The 20,355-nt window shown below is 52.0% G+C and overlaps 1 protein-coding gene across 1 annotated transcript in view; it reads left to right on the top strand.

Moving 5' to 3' along the window:
* PAX5 (paired box 5) overlaps positions 1-20,355 on the top strand; it is a 181,706-nt gene that overhangs the window by 128,998 nt on the left and 32,353 nt on the right. Inside the window, exon 14 of the mRNA XM_046671775.1 lies at positions 13,684-13,785. Within this exon, the coding sequence (XP_046527731.1) occupies positions 13,684-13,785 (102 nt within the window). The remainder of the gene's footprint in view (positions 1-13,683; positions 13,786-20,355) is intronic.

Here is a 20,355-nt window from a genome sequence, read left to right as displayed (position 1 = left end):
AAAGGGCTTTATATCATCCGTCGGGAAGGGCATTTTTAGAAAATGTTGGAATAAAATTGCTAGATTAGACACAAAATCAGTTAATGTCCTAAAGGGCCATAAACCCAAAGCTTTGGGGTTCTCTTTCCTACTTGATAGAATTCTGCATAGAAATGTGTACCTTCCGGTGTCTGGAATCTAATCTAAGAGTAGATGGTCTCAAGCACATGTGCTTTCTCCTGAAGGAGCGATCCTAGGGTGGGCCTGCTAAATAGTGAAAGGCCGTGCTCCCCGCTTTTATCACCTTTTTAAAAGTTTTAAAAATAATATTTAAATAATGTTTCTTAACGCGCAAAAGCATTTCTCGTGGTTCTGTGACTCGGAAGAAGGGTTTTCTGGGAAAGTGCAGAAGTGTCTGCAAGTTCTGGTTAAACGACTGGACTGGCTTCTGAGCCCTCACCAGGCTCCTGCGTGAGTCCAGGTTGTCCTTCAGGGTGCGTGGAGTGCTTCTGTGGCTGGACGCTGGGGTGCCAGAAGAGGAGCCTTGACTGGCCGTCCAGAGCAGACGGCTGGGCAGGGGCCGCCAGGAGCCTGGGAAGAGGTTGCCAGGAAACAGAAGAAAGGGAAGAACAGTGTGACCTGGACAGGTCACGGCCATGGAGAGGGCGCCGAGGGAGTGGGAGTCAGGAGGGGCTTGGGCTCTGACTGGGCATGAGGGACGAGGGTTGTGGCTGGGAGGCTGGGCTGTCACCCACAGAAACAAGGCAAGAGGTTCAGTTGGCCCCAGGGGCCGGTTGTGCTCGTGCCCCAGTTTCCCAGAACTGCCTCTGCAGTGCTTTACCGCAGGCTCTGGCTGCTCCTCCCCGCAGGGTGGTCCTCTCTCTGGCAGTGACCTGGACCCAGGCAGGGCTCACATCCTTGAGAGGTGAAGCTGATATGGGTGATGGTGGTGGTGGGTGGTTCAGACAGCACTCGAGGGCTTTGAGGAGGCGTAAAGGTGGGAAGTGGGCAGTCTGAGGGCTAAACACAGCTTTGGGACAGGTTTGGTTTGGCCCTTGGTGTATATTTTAAAAACTGGATTAGTGCCGAATTCACATAGACAGGAGATGCCTGTCTGTCTGAAATGAAACCAGAGTTCCAGCTTCTTTTGGAAACCAGTTGGAGCTGAGTAGGGGTTGCTTTCCTGGGCCAGGTGCCTGGTCACCTGGTCACCTGTGGACATTTGGTGAGAGGGCCGTGGCAACAGTGTGCAAGGCGACAGCCCATCTCCTTTTGTAAGTTCCTTTCCTGGAGACAGGAAGACAAGACTGATGCTTCCCCTCCTGTCACCAGGATTTAATCCAGGGGCTCCAGGGTGTCTCATGCCTCTCACTTAGGGGATGCTGGAGCAGAAAGAACCCTCAGAGCCTATCTGTTCCCACTGCTCCAGTGTTCAGGTGGGAAAACCAAGGCCCAGAGAGGAGGTGGGCCTTGCCTGAAGTCACACAGCAATCACCGTTGCCCCTGCCTGGGGTGTGCAGGCTTCCTGGGCATGAAGAGTCCCCAGTGGGTACGATTAGCAGTTTTCGAAGGACTTTGCCTTTCCCACCCAGCTCCGCCGTGCTCCCTTTCCGCTTGGGCCTCGTATGTGGAGGTCCCCTCCTCTGAGAAGAACCTCCAGCCCAGGGCTGGCAGGGCTGGCAGGCTGGCAGACCCTCTCAGCCATCGAGCCATCGCCGGTATCCGGCCCCCACCTCCCATGTTGTTCTCAATAATTTGTGGCCTCTCAGTGTCTGTCTTCTTTCTCTCTCTTGCACACGGTCAGGTAGATGGAGCGGGGCTGGGTTGCGCCCTGTGGTATTCAAAGTGAAGGGTTTGCACACTGTCAGGGTAATGAATTCTGTAAGGGTTTGAAGCGAGGGGCTGGGAGGATCTCTGTGTCATGTGTCTGGGAGTGACAACCCCCAGTGGTTAATTACTGCCACACGATGAGAACCGAGCTGGTAGCAAAATGAGATAAGTTCATTATGAGCTAAATTTGAAGTTAATTGGATTCACATTTTCCCCCATTAGTGTACATAGAGAGAGTCTACCTAGAAATGGGCTGTATGAAGAAGAAAAAGTTGCGTCCAGGCAAAAACAGATACATCAGGCTGAGTTATTTTGTGGAGTTCATGGTGAAAGGCTTTCTGAGATGTTAGGGAGATGGGAACCAAAGTTCCTTTCGGATGACAGAGCCAGCATCGTTTGATTCGTTTCATCCTGCCAGACATTTTCTGAGCTCTCCCTGTGTGCCGGGCCCGTGCCCGAGAGGGGGGACGCGAGCTGCTCTTGCTGTCGGGATCCTGCAGTCCAGAGGCAGGAAAAGGACAGGTGCCCAGTGTGCCGGGGGAACGTGGAGGAATCTGATCCCGGGATGCCTGCGTTTGGATCTGGCTCCGTTTCTTACTCGCTATGGGTCCTTGGGCAGATACCTAATCACTCTGTGGCTTAGTTTGCACATCTGTAAAATGGGGGTAAATGATAGGACTTACCTTCCAGAGTTTTTGAGGATTAAATGAGTCAGTATCTGTAAAGCATGGTGAACAGAATTTGGAAGTCTGTCTGGGGTTAGACTGGTGCCTGACTCACAGGAAGTGCTATGAAAACGTTCACTGTCTGGATGATCAGCTGTGCGACCTTGGGCATGCTAACCACTTGGAGCCTTCATGTCCTCATGTGTGAAATGGGGATGATAACAGCACCCACCTTCTGGGGTTGTCGTGAGTGCTGACTGAGATAAGGCATGTAGAGTGGCTGCCCCCAGGCCTGGCTCGTGGAACGGCTGAGGAAGCTGTGGCTGTGTTGGTTGACAGTCACCAAGGTGGCTCAGAGTCAAGGTGAGGGGACGTAGACCTCACTCCTCCATGAGAAGGGTAGCAAAGAATTTTCAGACGAGTTTTAAAACTGTCACAGCAAGCATCATTGCCTCACTCCCAGGAAACACCTTTTTCCAACTATGAAAGGAAGACCGAGGCTCTGGTGATTGTATTACTCGTCACAGGTCACACAGCTGTAAGCGGTGCTAAGATTTGAACCCAGGCATGTGTGATTCTGAATTCCGCCGCCCTCCCCCAGTCTCAGGGCTCCAGATTTGGCTCTGGAGGCAACTGGGGGCCTGTGTGAAAGGTGGAGCAGATGAAGGTGGCTTCATGTCCCCTCAAGCCTGACAGGCTCGGTGCTGTCTGGAGCCCCTCCACCCTGGGGATGGGGTGGCCTCCACCAGTGTCAGCCACGCTTGCCTCAGCCAGCCTGCCCTCTCCACACGCACCCTCCCTTTACTTGTTTGTATTTTGAGAGTTCGGAACTCGCGCACCTCCAGGCCCAGTAGTCGACTTTTGTCCCTTCCCCACCATTGTCCGTCCCAGGCTTTCTGTTAGCCATTTAGAAGCTGAACTTGAGCTCCCCTAATGGCTTTGGCCCGGGATTGAGCCTCCTACACGGGCTTGGGGAGGCCAGCGTTTGGTTCCTGGGCTTCACTGGCACCAGGCTGAGGCCCACCAGCCCCTCATTCCTTTGTACAGCCGCACAGCGCTCCATGATGTGGACACACCACAGTTGGTTCACCAGGTCCCTCTGTTTGAGCCCTGAGATGGCTTCCGGTGGTTTGTAGTTACAGATGATGCTGCAGCGACTAACTTGTGCATGTGCGTTTGTGTGTTGCTGAAGGTGCGTGCGTGTTCAGGGCAAGTCCCTGAAGTGGGGCCGCTTATTGGAAGGGTGGGTGCAGGTGCAGTTTGGTTAGATGTCACCAGGTCCCCCTTCACGTGGGGTTGTACCGTTTTGCATTTAATTTGCATTTCTAGTATTGTGAGTGAACTGGAACATCTTTTCAGTTTGGTTAAGTGCAATTTTATATATATATTTTTTTGGTGAGTTTTATGTTCTTGAATTTTGCCCATTTTTCTATGGGAGTTTTGGTCTTTTCCCTTCAATTCTTACAAGTTCTTGATAGACAGGGATAGTAGCCATTTATCTATGGTATATGCTGCAGATAATTCTTCCAATCTGCCATTTATCATTGGATTTTGCTTATATTGTTTTTACCAGTCAAGAGGGTTTTGGCTCTGTTTTATTAAGTAATCCAATTTTTCAATCTTTTCTTTCAACGTATATTTTTTTCCATAAAAATTAACTTGGCTTAAGAAACAGTTTAATTTTATGTCCTTCCTACATTTTCGGTGTCAAATGACTTTTTCTTTTTCAATACGATGGTGATAATAGATGGCAATAATAAAAAAACAACAGCGTTAATGAGATGTAATTCACATACCCGACAATCCACCCATCTGAGGTGTGCAAGTCAGTGGTTTTTACTATATTCACAGAGTCATGCAGCCGTCACCACACACAATTTTAAAACATTTCATCACCCCCCAAAAGACTCCACACCCCTTACTGTCACTCCCTTTCCCCTCCATTCCCCACCCCCGGCCCTAGGCAACCACTAATTTACTTTTTGTCTCTATAGATTTGCTTATTCTGGACATTTTATATAAATAGAATCTTATGATACGTAGTCCTTTGTGACTGTCACTTAGCAAAATGATTTCTATTTCATCCATGTAGCATGTATCAATAGTCCATTGCTTTTTATTGCCAAATATTCCACTGTGTGGATGTACCATGTTTTCTTTATCCACTCATCAGTTGATGGATATTTGAGTTATTTCCACTTTTTGACTGTTATGAATAATGCAGCTTGAACATTCATGTACGTTTCTGTGTGGACATAAGTTTTCATGTCTCTTGGGTATATACCTAGGAGTGGAATTGCTGGGTCACATGGTAACTCTATGTTTAACTTTTTGAGGAATTGCCAGACTTTCCCGAAGTGGCTGCACCATTTTACATTCTCACCAGCAGTGTATGAGGGTTCCAATTTTCCACATCTTTGTCAACACCTGTCGTAATCTGTCTTTTTTATTATAGCCATATAGTGGGTGTGAAGTGGTGTCTCATTGTGGTCTTGATTTGCATTTCCCTGATAGCTAATGACATTGAAGTTCTTTTCATGTGTCTATCGGCCATTTGTGTATCTTTAGACAAATGGATATTCAGATCCTTTGCCCATTTTTTAATTGGTTGTCTTTTATTATTGAGCTGTAAACATACCTTTTATATTCTAGATATAAATCCTTTATCAGATATATGAGTAGCCAATGTGTTTTCCCATTCTGTGGGTCATCTTTTCCCTTCTTATGCTGTCCTTTGAAGCACGGAAGTTTTTCATTTGATGAAGTCCAGTTTATCTGAGTTTTCTTTTGTTATTTGTGTCATATCTAAGAAACTATTGCCTAATCCAAGGTCAGGAAGATTTACCGTATTCTTCTACCATTTTCTGCTATGAGTCTTATAGATTTAGCTCTCACATTTAGTCCTTTGGTCACTCTGAGGTGATTTTTGTCTGTGGTGTGTGCATCTGGTTTTGAGCCTTAGTTAGAAAGCCTCTCCCCGCACCGAATTAGAGAGGAATTTGTCTGTGTTTTCTTCTAGTGCTTACATAGTTTAATTTTTACATTTAGATCTCAGACGTCATTTTAAGTTTATTCTTGTATGTGGTATGAAGAATGTGTTTTATCTTTTTTTCCCCAAAATGGCTCTCCAGTTGCCTCAAAACCATTCAATAAAAAGCCCATATTTGCCCTAGTGATTTGAGATCTTACCTTCATCCTGTGCCAGATTTCCATATATAGTTGGATCTGTTCTTGACTTTCCATTCTGTTCTGTTGATTTTCTTTTTATTCATGTGTTGGTATCATGCTTTTAATTATAAAGGTTTTTTGAATGTTTTACCATCTGGGAGGGCTAGTCTCCTTGAGGGGGCATTCTGAGTAATCCTTTAAGTATAGCATTTAACTGGAAGTCATGAGTCATGAGTTGAAGTCCCTGTTCTACCACTTACTCTGTGACCTCAGGTCAGTCAAAACTCATCTCTGGGCCTCAGTTTTCTCATCTGTAAAACAGGGGTAGGTCCCTTCCTCTCAGGGTTTGGAAGAGTGAGTTATTTTAAACCAAGCCTGTCGCTTCTGGAGGAGTGGTCTTTGTCTCGACGAAAGTTCCATATGGACTCCTTGCTAAAAGCGAGCAAGGCCAAGTCTGGATTGTTCTCTCTGGAAAAAGGAGGCCACACATGAGTTGGCCAAGATGTACTTATGTGCCATTAATGGGAGGAGTTATTTTAGGAGCTCAAATCAATTCATTTTATTTAGTTATTTGCAAATTTATTGTATGCCATCAGTAACATTTGGAGCCATTACAAATGATATAAATAATGTCTTCCTTGGCCAAATATGATATAAATATGTGCTTTGAAGTCATATTGAATTCAGAAGCACTAATTCTGGTTTCCCATCCAGTCCAGAGGCCTGAATTAGTGCTAAAAGGAGTAGTTGCATCTCCTTAGCTGCCTTGTGTTCACTGCTTGTTAAACACCCCAGCCCTGGCGACATGCCTGAAACGTGCCACAGAAGGGACTGAGGAAGTGAAAGTGCCCACACACTCCAGGGTCCTAGGATCCCAGCTCAGTGCAGGGAGAGTCTTTACAGGCCATCTCTGTGAATTTGAGGCTGGAATTCACTCTGTGGATTTCCCACCAGGTGGTGTCCAGCCTCTGCTCAGATTTAGATAGGTGACCTTAGAAAGCCCAGGCAGCATGTTCTTAAGCAGAGAATGATGATGAAAATGAGAACAGCTAACATTTATAAAGTCTTGTATCAGTCAGCTCTTGCCACGATACTGCTGCTTAGCAAACCATCCCAAAGCTCAGGGCTTACAACAACAATCATTTCTCCTTGCTCGTGCCCCTGCGGGGTGGCTGGGGTGGCTGATCTGGGCTGGGCTGGGCTCCAGTTGTAGATTGGATCCATCCCTGCCTCACACGTCTCCCCTCCTCCTCGGAGCAGGCTAGCCAGGGCTGTTCATATAAGCTTCTGCCAACATCCCATTGGCCAAAGCACGGTGCCTGGCTTAGCCCAAACTGAAGGGCGGAGAAGCACGCCCTGCCCCCTGTAGGAGGAACTGCAAAGATTCCTTTTTAGTTTTTCATGAAACGAAATTTATTTGGTTTACAAAACAGTTTAATATTATGTTTTCCCTACATTTTTGGTGTCAAATTACCGTTTCCTTTTTGCCGTGAGGGGGGTTGAAGGTTGGGGCCAGTAATCCCATCGTCCACAAGTGCTCCCTGTGGGCTGGCTCTGAGCCCTGGGTTTTATGTGCGTCTTCTCACCAGCTCCTCACGGTGCCCCACGAAGGAGGCCTGTGGTTGTTGTCGTTGCAGAGGTGGCACATTGTGGGGGTGGAGCGAGCAGACTTGCCGGCCAGGCTGACTGGGTTTGAAACCTGGCATTCTTACTCACTAGCTGTGTGACTGTGAGCAAGACACTTAACCTTTCTGTGCTTTAGTAGGGATATAGGAGGGATAGAGCAGCTCTCTAATGGGTAAATGAGTATGTGTGTACCTGGCTCATAGTTCCCTCTCTATACGTGTTAGCTGTTGCTTGCTCTAGATAAGTGTGGGCTATTATCCTCATTGTACAGATGAGAAAACTGAGGCTCAGACTAAGGAAGCCTCTCAAGGCCACATGGCTAGTAAGAGGTAAAGCAAAGATTTGAGCCTGGGCAGCCTGGACACCCTTCGTTGCTGTGCTCCGCCACCTTCCTCTCCACACTGGGCTGCATCAGCCTCCCTGTGACTTCCCCACAGGCTCTCATAAAGCTTATTGGGAATTCTGTAAGCTGCGGGATTCAAGGGAATAGTGTTCATGAACACCCTACCCCAGTGCCTGGTACAGGGTGGGGAGGGGCTCAGGAGGCTGAGATGACACAGACGCTGTCAGTCTTTCCCTCCATTGTCCACCACAAGTGATCACTCAGACTCTTTGCTTTTGTGGCCAGTCCAAGGAGGCTAAATGCAGCCACAGGCCGTAGCCTCTGCTTCTAGGGACATTTGCTGGATGAAATTGGAGCCATGGACAATGCAAAAGAGTTCCCCAGTGACAGGAAACTCAGAGGCAGAGTTACTTGTAGGATATATGTGGCCATTTGTCAGCTCCTCGCTATGCATATTGCCATCCTTGTGGGCTGGGAGGAGGGACTGGGGGTGGAATGAGGCCCCTGTGTGATGGCCAAGTCCTGAGCCCTTGCTGGAGCTGACACAAGGCCCCACTGAGGCTGGAAGCTCCGAGAACTGCCTGCCATTGTCCTAAGGAGGACATGTTAGCCCTCCAGGCAGCAGCTCGCGTTACAGGATTGATTATGGAGGTTCCAGAGCTGCAGGTGCAGTTGAACTTTAAATAGAAAAATCTACTCACAACTAAATTATCCTTTGGGTATACACACACACAGTATGACCTTCAGGGGCTCTTGGAGATCAATGAGCTAAGAACTCTTTTTTAAATTTGGGAAAGACCGAGGCTCAGAGTAGGGTGGCTTGCCCAGAGTCCCACAGCAGTTCAGTAGCAAAACTGGGGCTCAACTCAGTAAAAGGGCTGCATGGCCTTCTGGTCCTGGCTCTCCCACAAATAGTTACTGAGCACCAGCTCCATGTCAGGCGCCGTGCAGCCCGCCCCGGGAGCTCGTAGGCTGGCAGACGAAAATTGGTGAATTCTCTCTCTTTTTTGCTTGAATCTCCTAACCCCTTCCAGTCACTGACCTGAATAATGGAACCTCCTGGTTCTCAACCCTCCTTTTTTTTTCTCCCACCCACACGCCCAGCCCCTACCCCCATCAAGGAAGCCCGGCTGGAGCCCAGCACCAGGTTTCAAATCTCAGCTCCATTTCCTACTAGGCGTGTGACCTTAACCTCTTCATTGCTCAGTTCCCTCTAGTATAAAGTGGGCATGATCATTGTTGGTACCTCATGGAGTTGTTAGGATGATAAATGAGTTAACGATGTAAAAGGCTGTCTTATCATTACTAACAACATCACCTCCAGCTCATCTGCTCCGCTGGCACGATGCACTCTTTGCCCTGGGATGGGGTGGGGAGCAGGGACATCTTCAGAAGAGGGGACCCACAGGGACTTGAAGGCCTAGGAAAGGCTTTCCAGAGAAGTGGCTCTGGAGGGTGGCATTTGGAGATTGGAGGGAATTTTTAATTGATAGGAATGGGAGAAGGGCAGCTAGAAGGGGACAGCGTGGGCCAAGGCATGGGGTTGGGAAGGTTCTGGGAGGATTGGGGAATGGCCTTGGAAGCCAGAGTTGATGAGGCTGGAAGGTGGCAGCTGGGGGCGCAGGTTGAGGAGGGCTTTGGAGGCCAAAGCGAAAGCTCTGAACTTAACTGGATAGGCAGCGGGGAGCTCCTGAATCTAGAAAGGTATTCATTCTAGACGTCCCTTACCTGGCTGTCTCACCAAACTTTTCCATTGGTTCTAGTAGACGAGCTGATTTTCTTGTGATTTTCTGGGCTCAAGACAACCCAGCTAATGATGATTTTGGTGTTTCCCCCAATGTTTATCCCTCTTATGTCTCTTTGTTGGACTGGGTAAAACTTTCAGAACAATTTCCAGTGATAATAGGGTTCCTTCACATGTTCCTGACTTTAATAAGAATGCTCCAAGTATTTCCCCAATTAGGAGTGATGTTGACTACATTTAAGATCAATGTCAGATCAAAGAAGTATGCTTCAGTTCTTATTTACTAAGAGGTATTGTAAGGAATTGGTATTGAATTTTAGCCGATACCTTTTCCACAGCTTTGATAAAATCACGTGGTTTTCGTCCTTGTTGCGTTAATATGATCTCCTAGCCAGTGCTTTACAGTGAGTTGTCTTCGCGGGCCTGGGATTAACCTTGTTTGGTCACAGCGTGCCATTCTTTCTAATATTGCTTGATCAGTCAGACAGTAGATTTTTTGTGCATATATTAATAAGTTGTGAGACTAGCCTTTAATTTTCATTTTTGTGTACCTTTGTTTTTATATCAGTGTCATGCTAGCTTGGCAAAATGAATTGGGAAGATTTTCTTAGTTTTGTATATCGTAGGAAAGCTTAATAAGGTGTCTTTGAAGGTTTGAAAGAACTTGCCAAAAACCAAAACAAGCAAAGAACTTGCCCAAGGAGCTCAATGGGCAAAACACCTTATTTTAAAAAATAACTTTTTCTGTTTCCTCTAAAGTGCTTGGGCCATTCATATTTTCTGCCTCTTCTTGAGTTAATTTTGGTAATTCGTATTTTCTTAGAAAATTGTGCCTTTTGTTGGGATTTCCACATTTATTAGAGTGTCCGTGCATTTTCTTATGTTTTCTATTCTCACCGCTCCCCTATCTCTGGTTGTGTCTTCTCCTCGTTCCTCATCTTGAGATTTGTGGCTCCTTTTTCGGTCTTGCTCTGGCTCTGTCTACGTTATTGGTCTTTTCAAATAACAATTCTTGGTTGTGTTTATTGTCGCATCTGCTTTTCTGTTTCCTAATTCCTTACTCTCTGCTGCTGCTTTATCGATCCCTTCCTCTCCCTTTCCCTAGGCTGACTTTATTGCTTTTTTATCTGGCGTCTTGAGTTGAGTGCCTCGGTGAGGCACTGCGTTTCTGCCTTAGGAATCAAGGTTTCACAGCATGTGGAACAGTGGCGGAAACCGTTGGGGTTCAGACGTGACCAACAGAGCAGCCCCCGTGGAAGAAAGAACCCAATTCCGGGAGCTGGGAGAGCCAGATGCCAGTCACAGCCTTGCCTCAGATCAGCCGAGTGTCCTTGGGCACGTCCCTTCCCTTCTCAGGGCCTTCTTATCCGTCTCAGGCACCCACGGGGAATGTGGACCTCCTGAGGCTTGCCCCATGCGCTCCCCTGCACTGGGCAGCCTCTTATCAGGATAACACCTTTGTCTTTCGGGAGGCCAATTTGGCTTTCCCGATGTGGTCCTGGCTCCCCCACAACACGTATATCCACAAAACTGTGTAGTTGAGTTTCCTTCTCCATGATGGAGCCAATAAGCAGTGGTGATACTGTGGCCAGAAGGCAAGGCTCAGTCTGGGTGTCCCAGCTGAGGCACGTGGAGCCTCTGGACTCGTGGTCAGAAGCACAGCCAGGCAGATGCTCAAGGCAGTGGAGTGGAGTGGCTAAACACGTGGATTTTGACATCGGATTGCTTGGGTTCGAATTCCGGCCCTTACTCTGCAACTATGGATAAATTATTTGACCTTTCTGTGTCTCATTATCCTGTAAAATGGGAATCGTGTCAGTACCTTACCTCATAGGATTGTTGAGGGTTAAAGAAGTTAATAATTTAAAATACTGAGAACAGAGCCTGGTATTTTGTAATTTCTGTGTCAGCGTTTGTGGTTTGTTGTGGTCATCATCGTCTGGGGCTGTGCCTGGGGCCAGGGCCCAGGTAGGAGCTGCTCCACTGGTTGATGGGGGAGCCAGCCCATCAGCACAGCCTTGCCGTGCTCTTTCTGTGCATGCCTCACGGGCTGACCTCTGGCTCTGTGACCTAGTACCCACTAGGCTGACACTTACGCCCACTCTGCTTCCTCAGATGAGGGTCCAGCAACCCTCAGGTCACCAGATCTCTGTCACAAGTGTGGAGGAGACTGCTCCCCCACCCCCACCATGATGTGTTTAAGGTAGAGGAGGGGCCTGGGCTGATGGTAGGAAGTGTGGGCTGAGGTCCCTGCTCTGCCATCTGCTCCCTGTGGGACCTGAGCCAGTTGCTCCCCACTCACCATGAGTCTCAGTTTTTCCATCTACAAAATGGCTACAAGGATCTTTCCAGAAAAGCTCCAGGAGCCCTTCCTGCACCGATCCTTGACCGCAGACGGAGAGAGCTCTTACGGATGCCAGGGAGCTCCTGCTTCTCCGGCAGGGCCACTTCTCTCACTGATAAATATTGGTAGGCCTATGCCATTCCAACCTTGGGGTACAAAGACTTGATCCTGAAGCCTGTACTTCGTGGAGACAGGAGCTGCTGTAGAGGGGTGTGGGTGCTGGGTTGGAAGAGGGTGAGAGTGGAGGCATGAGAGGGTGGGGGTGGGGGTAAACCTCCTTAAATCACCTTGTAAGTGTGGTCAGTTCTGCCAACTCCAGTTTTCTGTTTAATCTCAGTGCTCATGGGGAGTCATGTGCAGGTCACATGGGGGATCAGGGACTCCCAGAGGCAACTCCTGGGGCATTTGCTGCCCTGGAGCAATGCCTCATGTGAAGAGACCCGAGCCTTGCTTGTCATAGCCAGGATGCCCTGTCCAAAGCCAGGGGGATAGTGAGTGGAGGGAGGGAGGGAGCCTCCTGTCCGGCAGCTGCCTGGTCTTCTGTAAGGTTCTGGAAAGTAAGCAGGACCTTGTGAAATGAAGCAGCCTCTGGGCGCTGGCTGGACAGTCTTTGATGACTGGTACTAGGAGGGCTGTCCATTCATCCGGGAACATTCATGGGCTCACACTGTGGCTGGCTTGGATTCTTTGGGGGGTGTTGGTCAGAGGGGTCCATCTCCCTGGGCTGGTGGAGCTGGAGCTCAGAGTCGTCTCCCCGTCTGCCACCTGCACCCCCCTGCTGGGCCCTGGGGGAGGCTCCGGGGGCTGGGCCTGGTGCCATGCGGTCAGAAATGGCTCCCCCTTGCCCCTGGACCTCTTCTGGCCTCCCCAGTCCTCAGTGTCCCCATCCAGAAGACGTCGAGGTTCTTCTCTCCATCCCTCATCCCAAAGCCACCTCACTTCCCACCTACGTCCCGGATGGCTGACAGCAGGTACGTTCCTGTCCTTCAGGAACAACTGCCAGTTCCACCCACAGAGGTGGGGCCTTGTCCTCAGGGCACAACAGATAATCCTGGAACAGTCTGATCCCCCACGGTCTGGGTTATCGGTCTTGTCCATGAGCACCTTGGTACACACGTACGACTGGCGGTGTTCGAGGGGCCTGTAGCCCCGCTCCTTCCCTAAGAGGAGGACAGATCTCAGGGGCATCTCCCTTACAGAGTTCTGCCACCTTGGGGTTTTCTTCCACGTGGTCTGGACCCCAGCACATGAGATGCTCCATTCGTCTGCACCTTTATTCGCGATGAGCCTACTAGGTGCCAAGCCATGTGTCAGAGGCAGGGGCTTTGGGGTAATGAATGAGGTGTCACCCCTGCCCTCCAGGAGCTGGGAGCCTGCACAGAGGTGGACGTGCACCCACCAGAGCGTCTGCCCCTGAGGGCCGAGGCCTTGCCCTCCATGTCCCAGTGCCCAGAACAGTATCTCGTGTCAGGAGGCACCTCCTGCGCCTCCACTGAGTGGATGACTAGCTCTAGCCAAAGGAGGAAGGATTCAGAAGGACCAGACCCGGCGCGCAGGGCTCGGAGGCGGGCATAGCCCTGCCTACTGCAGTGGGCTGTCAAGAAGAGGAAGATGGAGGCATCTGAGCTGGCTTTTGAAGGCACATGGGGCAGGGCCCTGTGCTGCTGCAGAGGGTGCTTCATGCAGAGGGTGCAGCGGAAGCAAAGGTGTGGAGGGGAGGAGAGAGCCAGGCAAGCTGGCCGGAGCTCCAGTTTCCTAGGGACACGGCTGAGCTATCCTTGGTCCCTGCTGAGTGGAGCCAGGGTGGCTGGAGGGGTGTGTGTGTGTGTGTGTGTGTGTGTCCGGGTGAGCAAAGGCGGGAGCTGGGAGCACGCTGGCGTTCAGCGTCCAGGCGTGACAAATGTGCAGGTGTCCGGGGAGCTGTGGACGCGAGCGGTTGGCCGCGGAGATGCTCACCCCGTGATCTGTTGCTTTGATTCCTCAGGCCGCGACTTGGCGAGCACGACTCTCCCCGGGTACCCTCCGCACGTCCCCCCGGCCGGACAGGGCAGCTACTCAGCGCCGACGCTGACAGGGATGGTGCCTGGTGAGTTTGCACTGTCAGCGTCTCCTCAGCAGGCGGCGGAGGGGGGTCCAGCGGGCACCCCCCAAACAGCCCGGGTGACCCCTGTGCTTCTGAGAAGTGGACTGGATAAATCAGGCAGAGGCCTGCAGTCACTCAGACAGCCCCTCGCTGGTCTCAAGGGGACTCTGAACAGAGTGGGGCAGGACCTGGCCGAAGGTCACCCAGCTAGTAGGGCGTGGGGTGCCCTCCCCCGTCCTCTCTCTCCCATCCTCCCTCCTTCCCCCAGTCTGTGTGACGTGCACACAAGGAAGCCCCCTCCCCACCGCGCCTGCCCAAGCTGCTCTCCGTGGCCTTACTCCCTGGGGTTGAGGACACTGTGCTCGGGACCCACAGGATGTTAGCTTGTGGGTTTGTCACTAGATTCCAAACTGAACACCCTGAGGCCATTGAAACATCATCTCCCCGGCTGGCTGTGTCAGTTTCCTTTAAAATATTTGGAAAGGAGGCCACCACGTCTCCTCCCATTGCAGGGTGGTGTGGGGACAAGACCACACGTCATCGTGGTGCTGGCTGTCCCTGGACTCAGGGCATGAGCAGAGCTGGGATACCCAAAGCATCAATTTTGGAAAGAAGCCAAAAAAAAAATCGAGGGAAATCAGGACTCGGTTGGATGCTGTTAAGTGGGTCAAGTGGATGCTGTTACACTGCTTTTGTGGGTTCGTGTTGTCTCTTGTTTCAGGTCACTTACAGGGGCAACGCCATTCATTCAGTGCTGGGGCCTCTGTGGGCCCGCTCCCCCCAACACATGCTGTTGACTCTCTGGGGTGTTTGAAAAAGCCAGGTTGGTTATTTCACCCCCTCCCCACCTGGCCGGCTTTCTCTTTGGAGCCTCACAGCAGCTCTGAGAAGTAGGCGGGTGGATCATGCACCCACTTTCTTGGTAAAGAAATTGAGCCCAGAGAGGGGCTGGCATGTGCCTAAGTCACCCAGCAAGTAGGAGGCAGAGCTACGACTAGAGCCATGGCCCAGTGTGGCCCTCCCTTAGGCCCAGGCAAAAGGGCCCTGCTCCGCAGCCACTCCATAGTGGTCCTGCTCTGGCCCTGCAAGGGCCGTGTCCCTCGTCCCCCGCTCCCCCCATGGACTAGAGTCTACAGGGCCAAGGGGATGTGCCCACCTGGTGCCCACACCCCACTTCTGGCCCACCCTGGGGTCCTGCGTAAACGGCCCCAAGCCTCTTCCCCAGCCCACGTCACAGGCTTGTGCACCCTGGGGCCCGAGGTCTAGCTCTTTGTGGGGGGTGGACAGGGCTTGGACAGGAGGCCCTGCAGGATGAGGAGTGGAGCTGGGGTGGAAGGGGCGTGGGGCAGATCAGAGCTCAGCTGGGCTTTTCCCACGCACCCAGGTCCTGGCACAGATGCCAAGGAGTCCCAAATTCTAGCTTTGCTCCTGGCCTCCCAGGTGATTAGGAAGATGTATTTAACGAGGTAGGAAGACAGAGCATATTTCATTTAATGGTTTGTTAGCTTGATTTATGACTTTTAAATATGAGACACACAGGACACTGCCTCCGTGTGTGCTCTTGGCCTGGGCGGTGCCAATGCGGGGAGGCCTGCCAGGTCCACACCTGCAAAGCCGTTGCCTTTTCTGCTGCAGGGATGGCCCAGGGCAGAGCATGGGGAAGTAGTGTGCTCAAGGCAAACAGAGGCCGGGGGACGCGTGCCCTCCTCCCCAGCCCCACTCCTCTCCCAGCCGTCACACTTAGGGTGGCTTCAGGAGACGGATCTCAGGAGATACATGAATGGCCCCTGGGTGTCATGTAGCACTTCATAGAATGCAGAGCGCGTCCCAGGAGCCCTTGGATGTTACAGCCCTGGGAGTGGGGCAGGGTCCCAAGTGTAAGGAATGTGTCCCCATTTTCCCAAAGGGGAAGCTGAGACTCAGAGCAGCTAGGGCATTGCCCAAGGCTGCGCAGCCTGCAGCTGGGAGGACTCGAACCTGGGCCTCTGTGCTCCCATCCAGGGCTCCTTCCTCTGTACTGTGTAGAGTGGGAGGCGGCAGCCCATGTCCTCAGAGCATGTCGGCAGGGGAAGCTGAGGCCTCCCAGCTGGCCCTGCTGGCTACCCGCTGCAAAACCCAAAGAGGCCAACTTCAGAGAAGCAGCTGAACTTTCCTAAGTTTATCCAAACAGCACCTGCTCTCCGGCCCTGTGATTCCCCCAGCCCTAATTACCAGGCTCAAGATACAAATGGCCGTGGGCCTGGCAGAGCCCCCAGTGGGAACCAATGGTGGCTCCTTGCCTATTAACGGTGGCAGCAGGAATCATAGGCCTGATCAAGGGCACACCCTCACCAAACCTGCTGGCAGCAGCTGGAGGGGCGACTGCGGGGTGGACCTGGGGCACAGTCCCCTGAGACTCTCCCCTGGCACAGAGGGAGGGTGCGCAGCATGGAGGGAGGGACACAAGCATTTTGTCAGGGGGCCCCGTGTCCTCCTCATCTCTCTTTCCCTCCACTCCTGCTGTGCATCTCTCTCCCCCCTACCTTCTTTCTTCTTTTCTTGCTTTCTCTTCTCATGCACCCAGCACTCACTCAGTGCCAAACCCAGTGTTAGGTCTGGGACTCCGCGTGCGGCAGGCATGGCCCTTAGTCACTGTCCCTTGACCAGTGTCATGCCTTTGGGACCCTGTTTCCAGCATGCTTTCCAAATCTGTTTCCTGTACGGCTTCACGGGGCAGTGCTGGCGTGCGTGCAACATCTTTGCTGGAACTGCCCCCAGGGTTGGCCCACAGTGAAGATGGCTCTCCTTTCAACAGAGCAGGTCCTAGGCCTACCATTCAGGTGTCAGCACAGTCTGGCCTCCTCTCCTAGCCTCCCAACCGTGACTGCTCACTGGTTCCCAGCACGCCTCCCACTCTCACCAGTGTCGCTCCTTATCCTGTGCCCTTGGCTGAGACTGCTTCCTGGTTCCGCCTCAGATTGGCTTCACCCTTCAGGGCTGAGTGCCAGCGTCAGCTGCCCCATGAAGCCTTCTGGGGCACCCTCCTTGGGGCACAGGGCTTTCGGTGGCCTTGTTACGCCACATGGCCCAGTGTGTCTGTGGCCCACTTAGCGATGCCACTGGGAGGGGAGCTCATTGAGGGCCAGGCCCTCCGTTTTCCTTGTCTTCCGCACCCCACACAGTCCCCAGCACATAGTAGGTCCTTTTGTGCATGTGTTGGCTAAGGGAGGGAGGCAGGGAAAATTAATATTGACCCTTCTATGAGTTTCCTGTGGCTGTGATAACAAATTAGCACAAACTTGATGTTTTAAAACAAGAGAAATTTCATCTCTCACAGTCCTGGAGCTCAGAAGGCTGAAATCAGTGTCACTGGGCCCAGCATCAAGGTGTCGGCTGGGCCGTGCTCCCCCAGAGGCCCTGGGCCAGAGCCCCTCCTTTCCTGTCTACCTTCTGTGGCTCCTGCATCTTTGGGTTGTGGCTGCGTCACTACACCTGCATGTCTTGTGGCGCCATCTTCTCATCACTCTGCGTGTGTGAAGGTCCCTCTGCCTCTCCCTTATAAGGCTACGTGTGACCACATTTAGGGCCCCCCGGATAACATAGGATAGTCTTCCTATTTCAAGACCCTTAACGTAATTACATCTACAGAGACCACTCCGCCCTTTCTTTGGCCGCATAAGGAACAGTCACGGGTTCCGGGCATTAGGACATGGACATGCCACACCTGTTGGAGGATTTGAACTGCGTATTTGTCCAGATTTCGCATTCATAACCTCTTGGGCTTCTGAATCTGGAAGCATCCATTCCACCGTGGGGGCGCAGAGGCCAGAGCGTTTTATCGCCCGGAGGGCACGTGGGCAGGTTTGGAGAAACCAGCCTGGCGCGGCTCTAAGGAGCCGTCTGTCCTGGTTTGTCTCTGAGGCTGGGACGATGGCTGCTCCACCGTAGGGAACAGCCCCTCCTGCCCGGCAGGGAGCCCGGACGCAGAGGGAATCTTCTGACTCCTTTCTGCTCCAGGTTTCGGGAAAGTGTGGCTGCCGCCTCTTCCCCGTGTGAGGGCGGGCTTCCGAGCACTGGGTTTGCGTTTGGCATGTGTGGAGGAGGGGTTACCTCCAGGGTCCACTCGGGCAGTTGAGCTTTTGGGTCTGGAAAAATAGACATTATATTTTTCCGTATTAAATGCCAGCTTGGACTCTTGTTTATTTTGAATTCTGATTCTGCCTAAGGGTGTCATCTGTCCTTTCTGGCTCCACGGTATCCCCATGTCTACCAAACGGGCCTTTTTGGTCTTCTGTGGTGTGTAGACTCTGTTTCCGCAGCCCCGTAAATCCTGCGAGCCCTTAGCCGTGATTACTGTGAGTAACGCCGATGCGGTACATCATCGCAACGGAGAATGGAGACCGTTTGCAGATCTTATTTTCATCCAGTCCCAGCAAATGCCAAAAGTTTTGCACCAGAGATTCCATAGTGTCTTGATCGGTGTAACTAGTTGATTCCTGCCTGGGGATATTTGCACAACCTAACAGATATCGACATGGCATTTGAAACGCTTAAAAATTCTCGGCTGGGGAAGAGGAAGGGGCGTTCACTGCCCTTTGGCTTCAGTGAATGTGAGTCGAAGCGAAGGAGCCGTCTTTGAGATGAACCAGTCAAGGGATGCCCGCCCCTCCTTGCTGCTGCCCCAGGCGCCCGGTCCCCATGCGGCCCCAGCCCCCACACGCCCCTTACTTGACTCCTCTTTGGGGCTTTAGCCAGAGTGCCAGGAAATCCCGACTGCATGGAGTTTGCCTCCCTGGGCTGCAGCAGAGAGGAAAGTGTTTGAAAGGAGGCCCATCGTCGGAGCGAAGTGCGTGGAGAGTGGCGGGTTCCTCCCGTCCAGCGCGCTGTGTTTGCCGTGGATTGGGCTACATCGTTTCCAGATGCCTTTCAGTTAAGTTGCTCGATTAGCTGATGGCTTTTATTCTCTTGAAGAAGTAGGGGTGAGGCGCAGGGGCAGCGGGAGCCTCGGGCCAGTGAGAGGTCTGGAGCGGCAGCAGACGGCCGACCCAGGGCCCGCTGGACTCTGCGGGAAGAACGAGAGGCACGTGCGGTTTCCTCTGCTTAAAGGGCTCAGCTCTCTCTGCTGCCCTCACTGCTGCCTGGCCCAGCCTGCTCTGCCCTCGCCCGCGGGCTCCCCGCTCAGAGGGCCTTCCCCGTGACCACGTGTGTGTTAGTGCCCTGCTGCTGCGACGAGTTACCGCAGACGCGTGACTCAGAACAACAGGAAAGTCTTAGCATACAGTCCTGGAGGCCGGGGGTCCAGGTGTTGGCAGGGCTGTTTCTTCCGGAGGCTCAAGGGGAGAGTCACTTCTTGCCTGTTCCAGCTTCTGGATACTGCCCACATTCCCTGCTTCATGGCCCGTTCCTTGATCTTCAAAGCTGGCAACGTTGGGCTGAGTCTTTGTCATGCGCCATCTTTCAGGTTCTCTCTCTCTTGCCTCCTTCTTCCACTTAGAAAGATCCTTCCGACTTTACTGGACTCGCCCGGATACTCCAGGATGATCTCCTCCTCTTCCGCTCAGCCAATGAGCAGCCTTAACTCCCCTCTGCCGTATAGCCGACCGTGCTCACGGCTTCCAGGGATCAGGATGTGGGCATCTTTGGTGTGGGTGTTATTCTGCCTGCCACACCATCTGAACCAGGACCACCATCCCTTCTCTCTCAGAGCATCGTGTTCTTCTCATTTGTGATGCTAAGGACCATGGAAGGAACTGAATCAGTGATTTATTCCTTCCTCATCTGCCTTCCTCCCAGGTCTGTGTGGTACACAGGGTTGTACAGTGCACAAGACTACGTCCATTCTGTCACTGCTGTGTCCCAGTGCCTGGCAGAGTGCCTGGCCTGTAGTAGCACTCAGGAAATAGTTGAGATAAAAAGAGAGGCTTTGGGCTCAGCTGCCAGTGAGAGCCAGGTCGAGCGCTGGAGCAGTGCAGTCCAGGATGCTAGGGCAGCCGTGTGGTGACGCAGGAGGCCGGGTGGTCTAGAGCATGGCCTCTGGAGCTGGACTGCCTGGCATTGAATCCTGCTTCTCACTAGCTGTGTGACTTGGGGCAAATTATATAACTTCTCTGGGCCCTAGTTTCCTCCTCATCTATAAAATGGGGATGATGGTGATAGTAAGAGTGAGCATTAAATGATGTAATATATGTAAAAGCTCCTAGAACTTTGCCTGGCAATATTAAGTGCCATATAGGTGTTAATGATGGTGACGATTGTCGTTTGTACAGGTGTCTGAGCTGGGCGTGGTGGGGAAGAGAGGAGCCTGGCAGGCATGCCTAATGCCGGCCCGCCCCAGCTGGCCTCAGAGCAGGAGCTCCCTAGCGGAACCCAGGCCCCATGGAGCCCATGGGTCAATGGGAGAACTGATCAGAGAAGAACCCAGTCACAAACAAGGGCATTGCCAGGCAGGAGTGGGGGCAGGCTCCGGTTGCTGCAGCCTGGAGGAAGCGGAGAGGCGCCCGGGGTCAGTCCTCTGAGAGGGGGCCTTACGCTGGGCTGACACGAGTGTATCCTTGGGCATTTGAAGAGGAGGTGGCAGGAGCTGAGCCTAGTGGC

The sequence above is a fragment of the Equus quagga genome, chromosome 1 (genome assembly GCF_021613505.1).
Source record: "Equus quagga isolate Etosha38 chromosome 1, UCLA_HA_Equagga_1.0, whole genome shotgun sequence".
NCBI lineage: Eukaryota > Metazoa > Chordata > Mammalia > Perissodactyla > Equidae > Equus > Equus quagga.
Note: the sequence above shows the minus strand (reverse complement) of the source record. Positions and strands in the feature narration are given on the sequence as shown.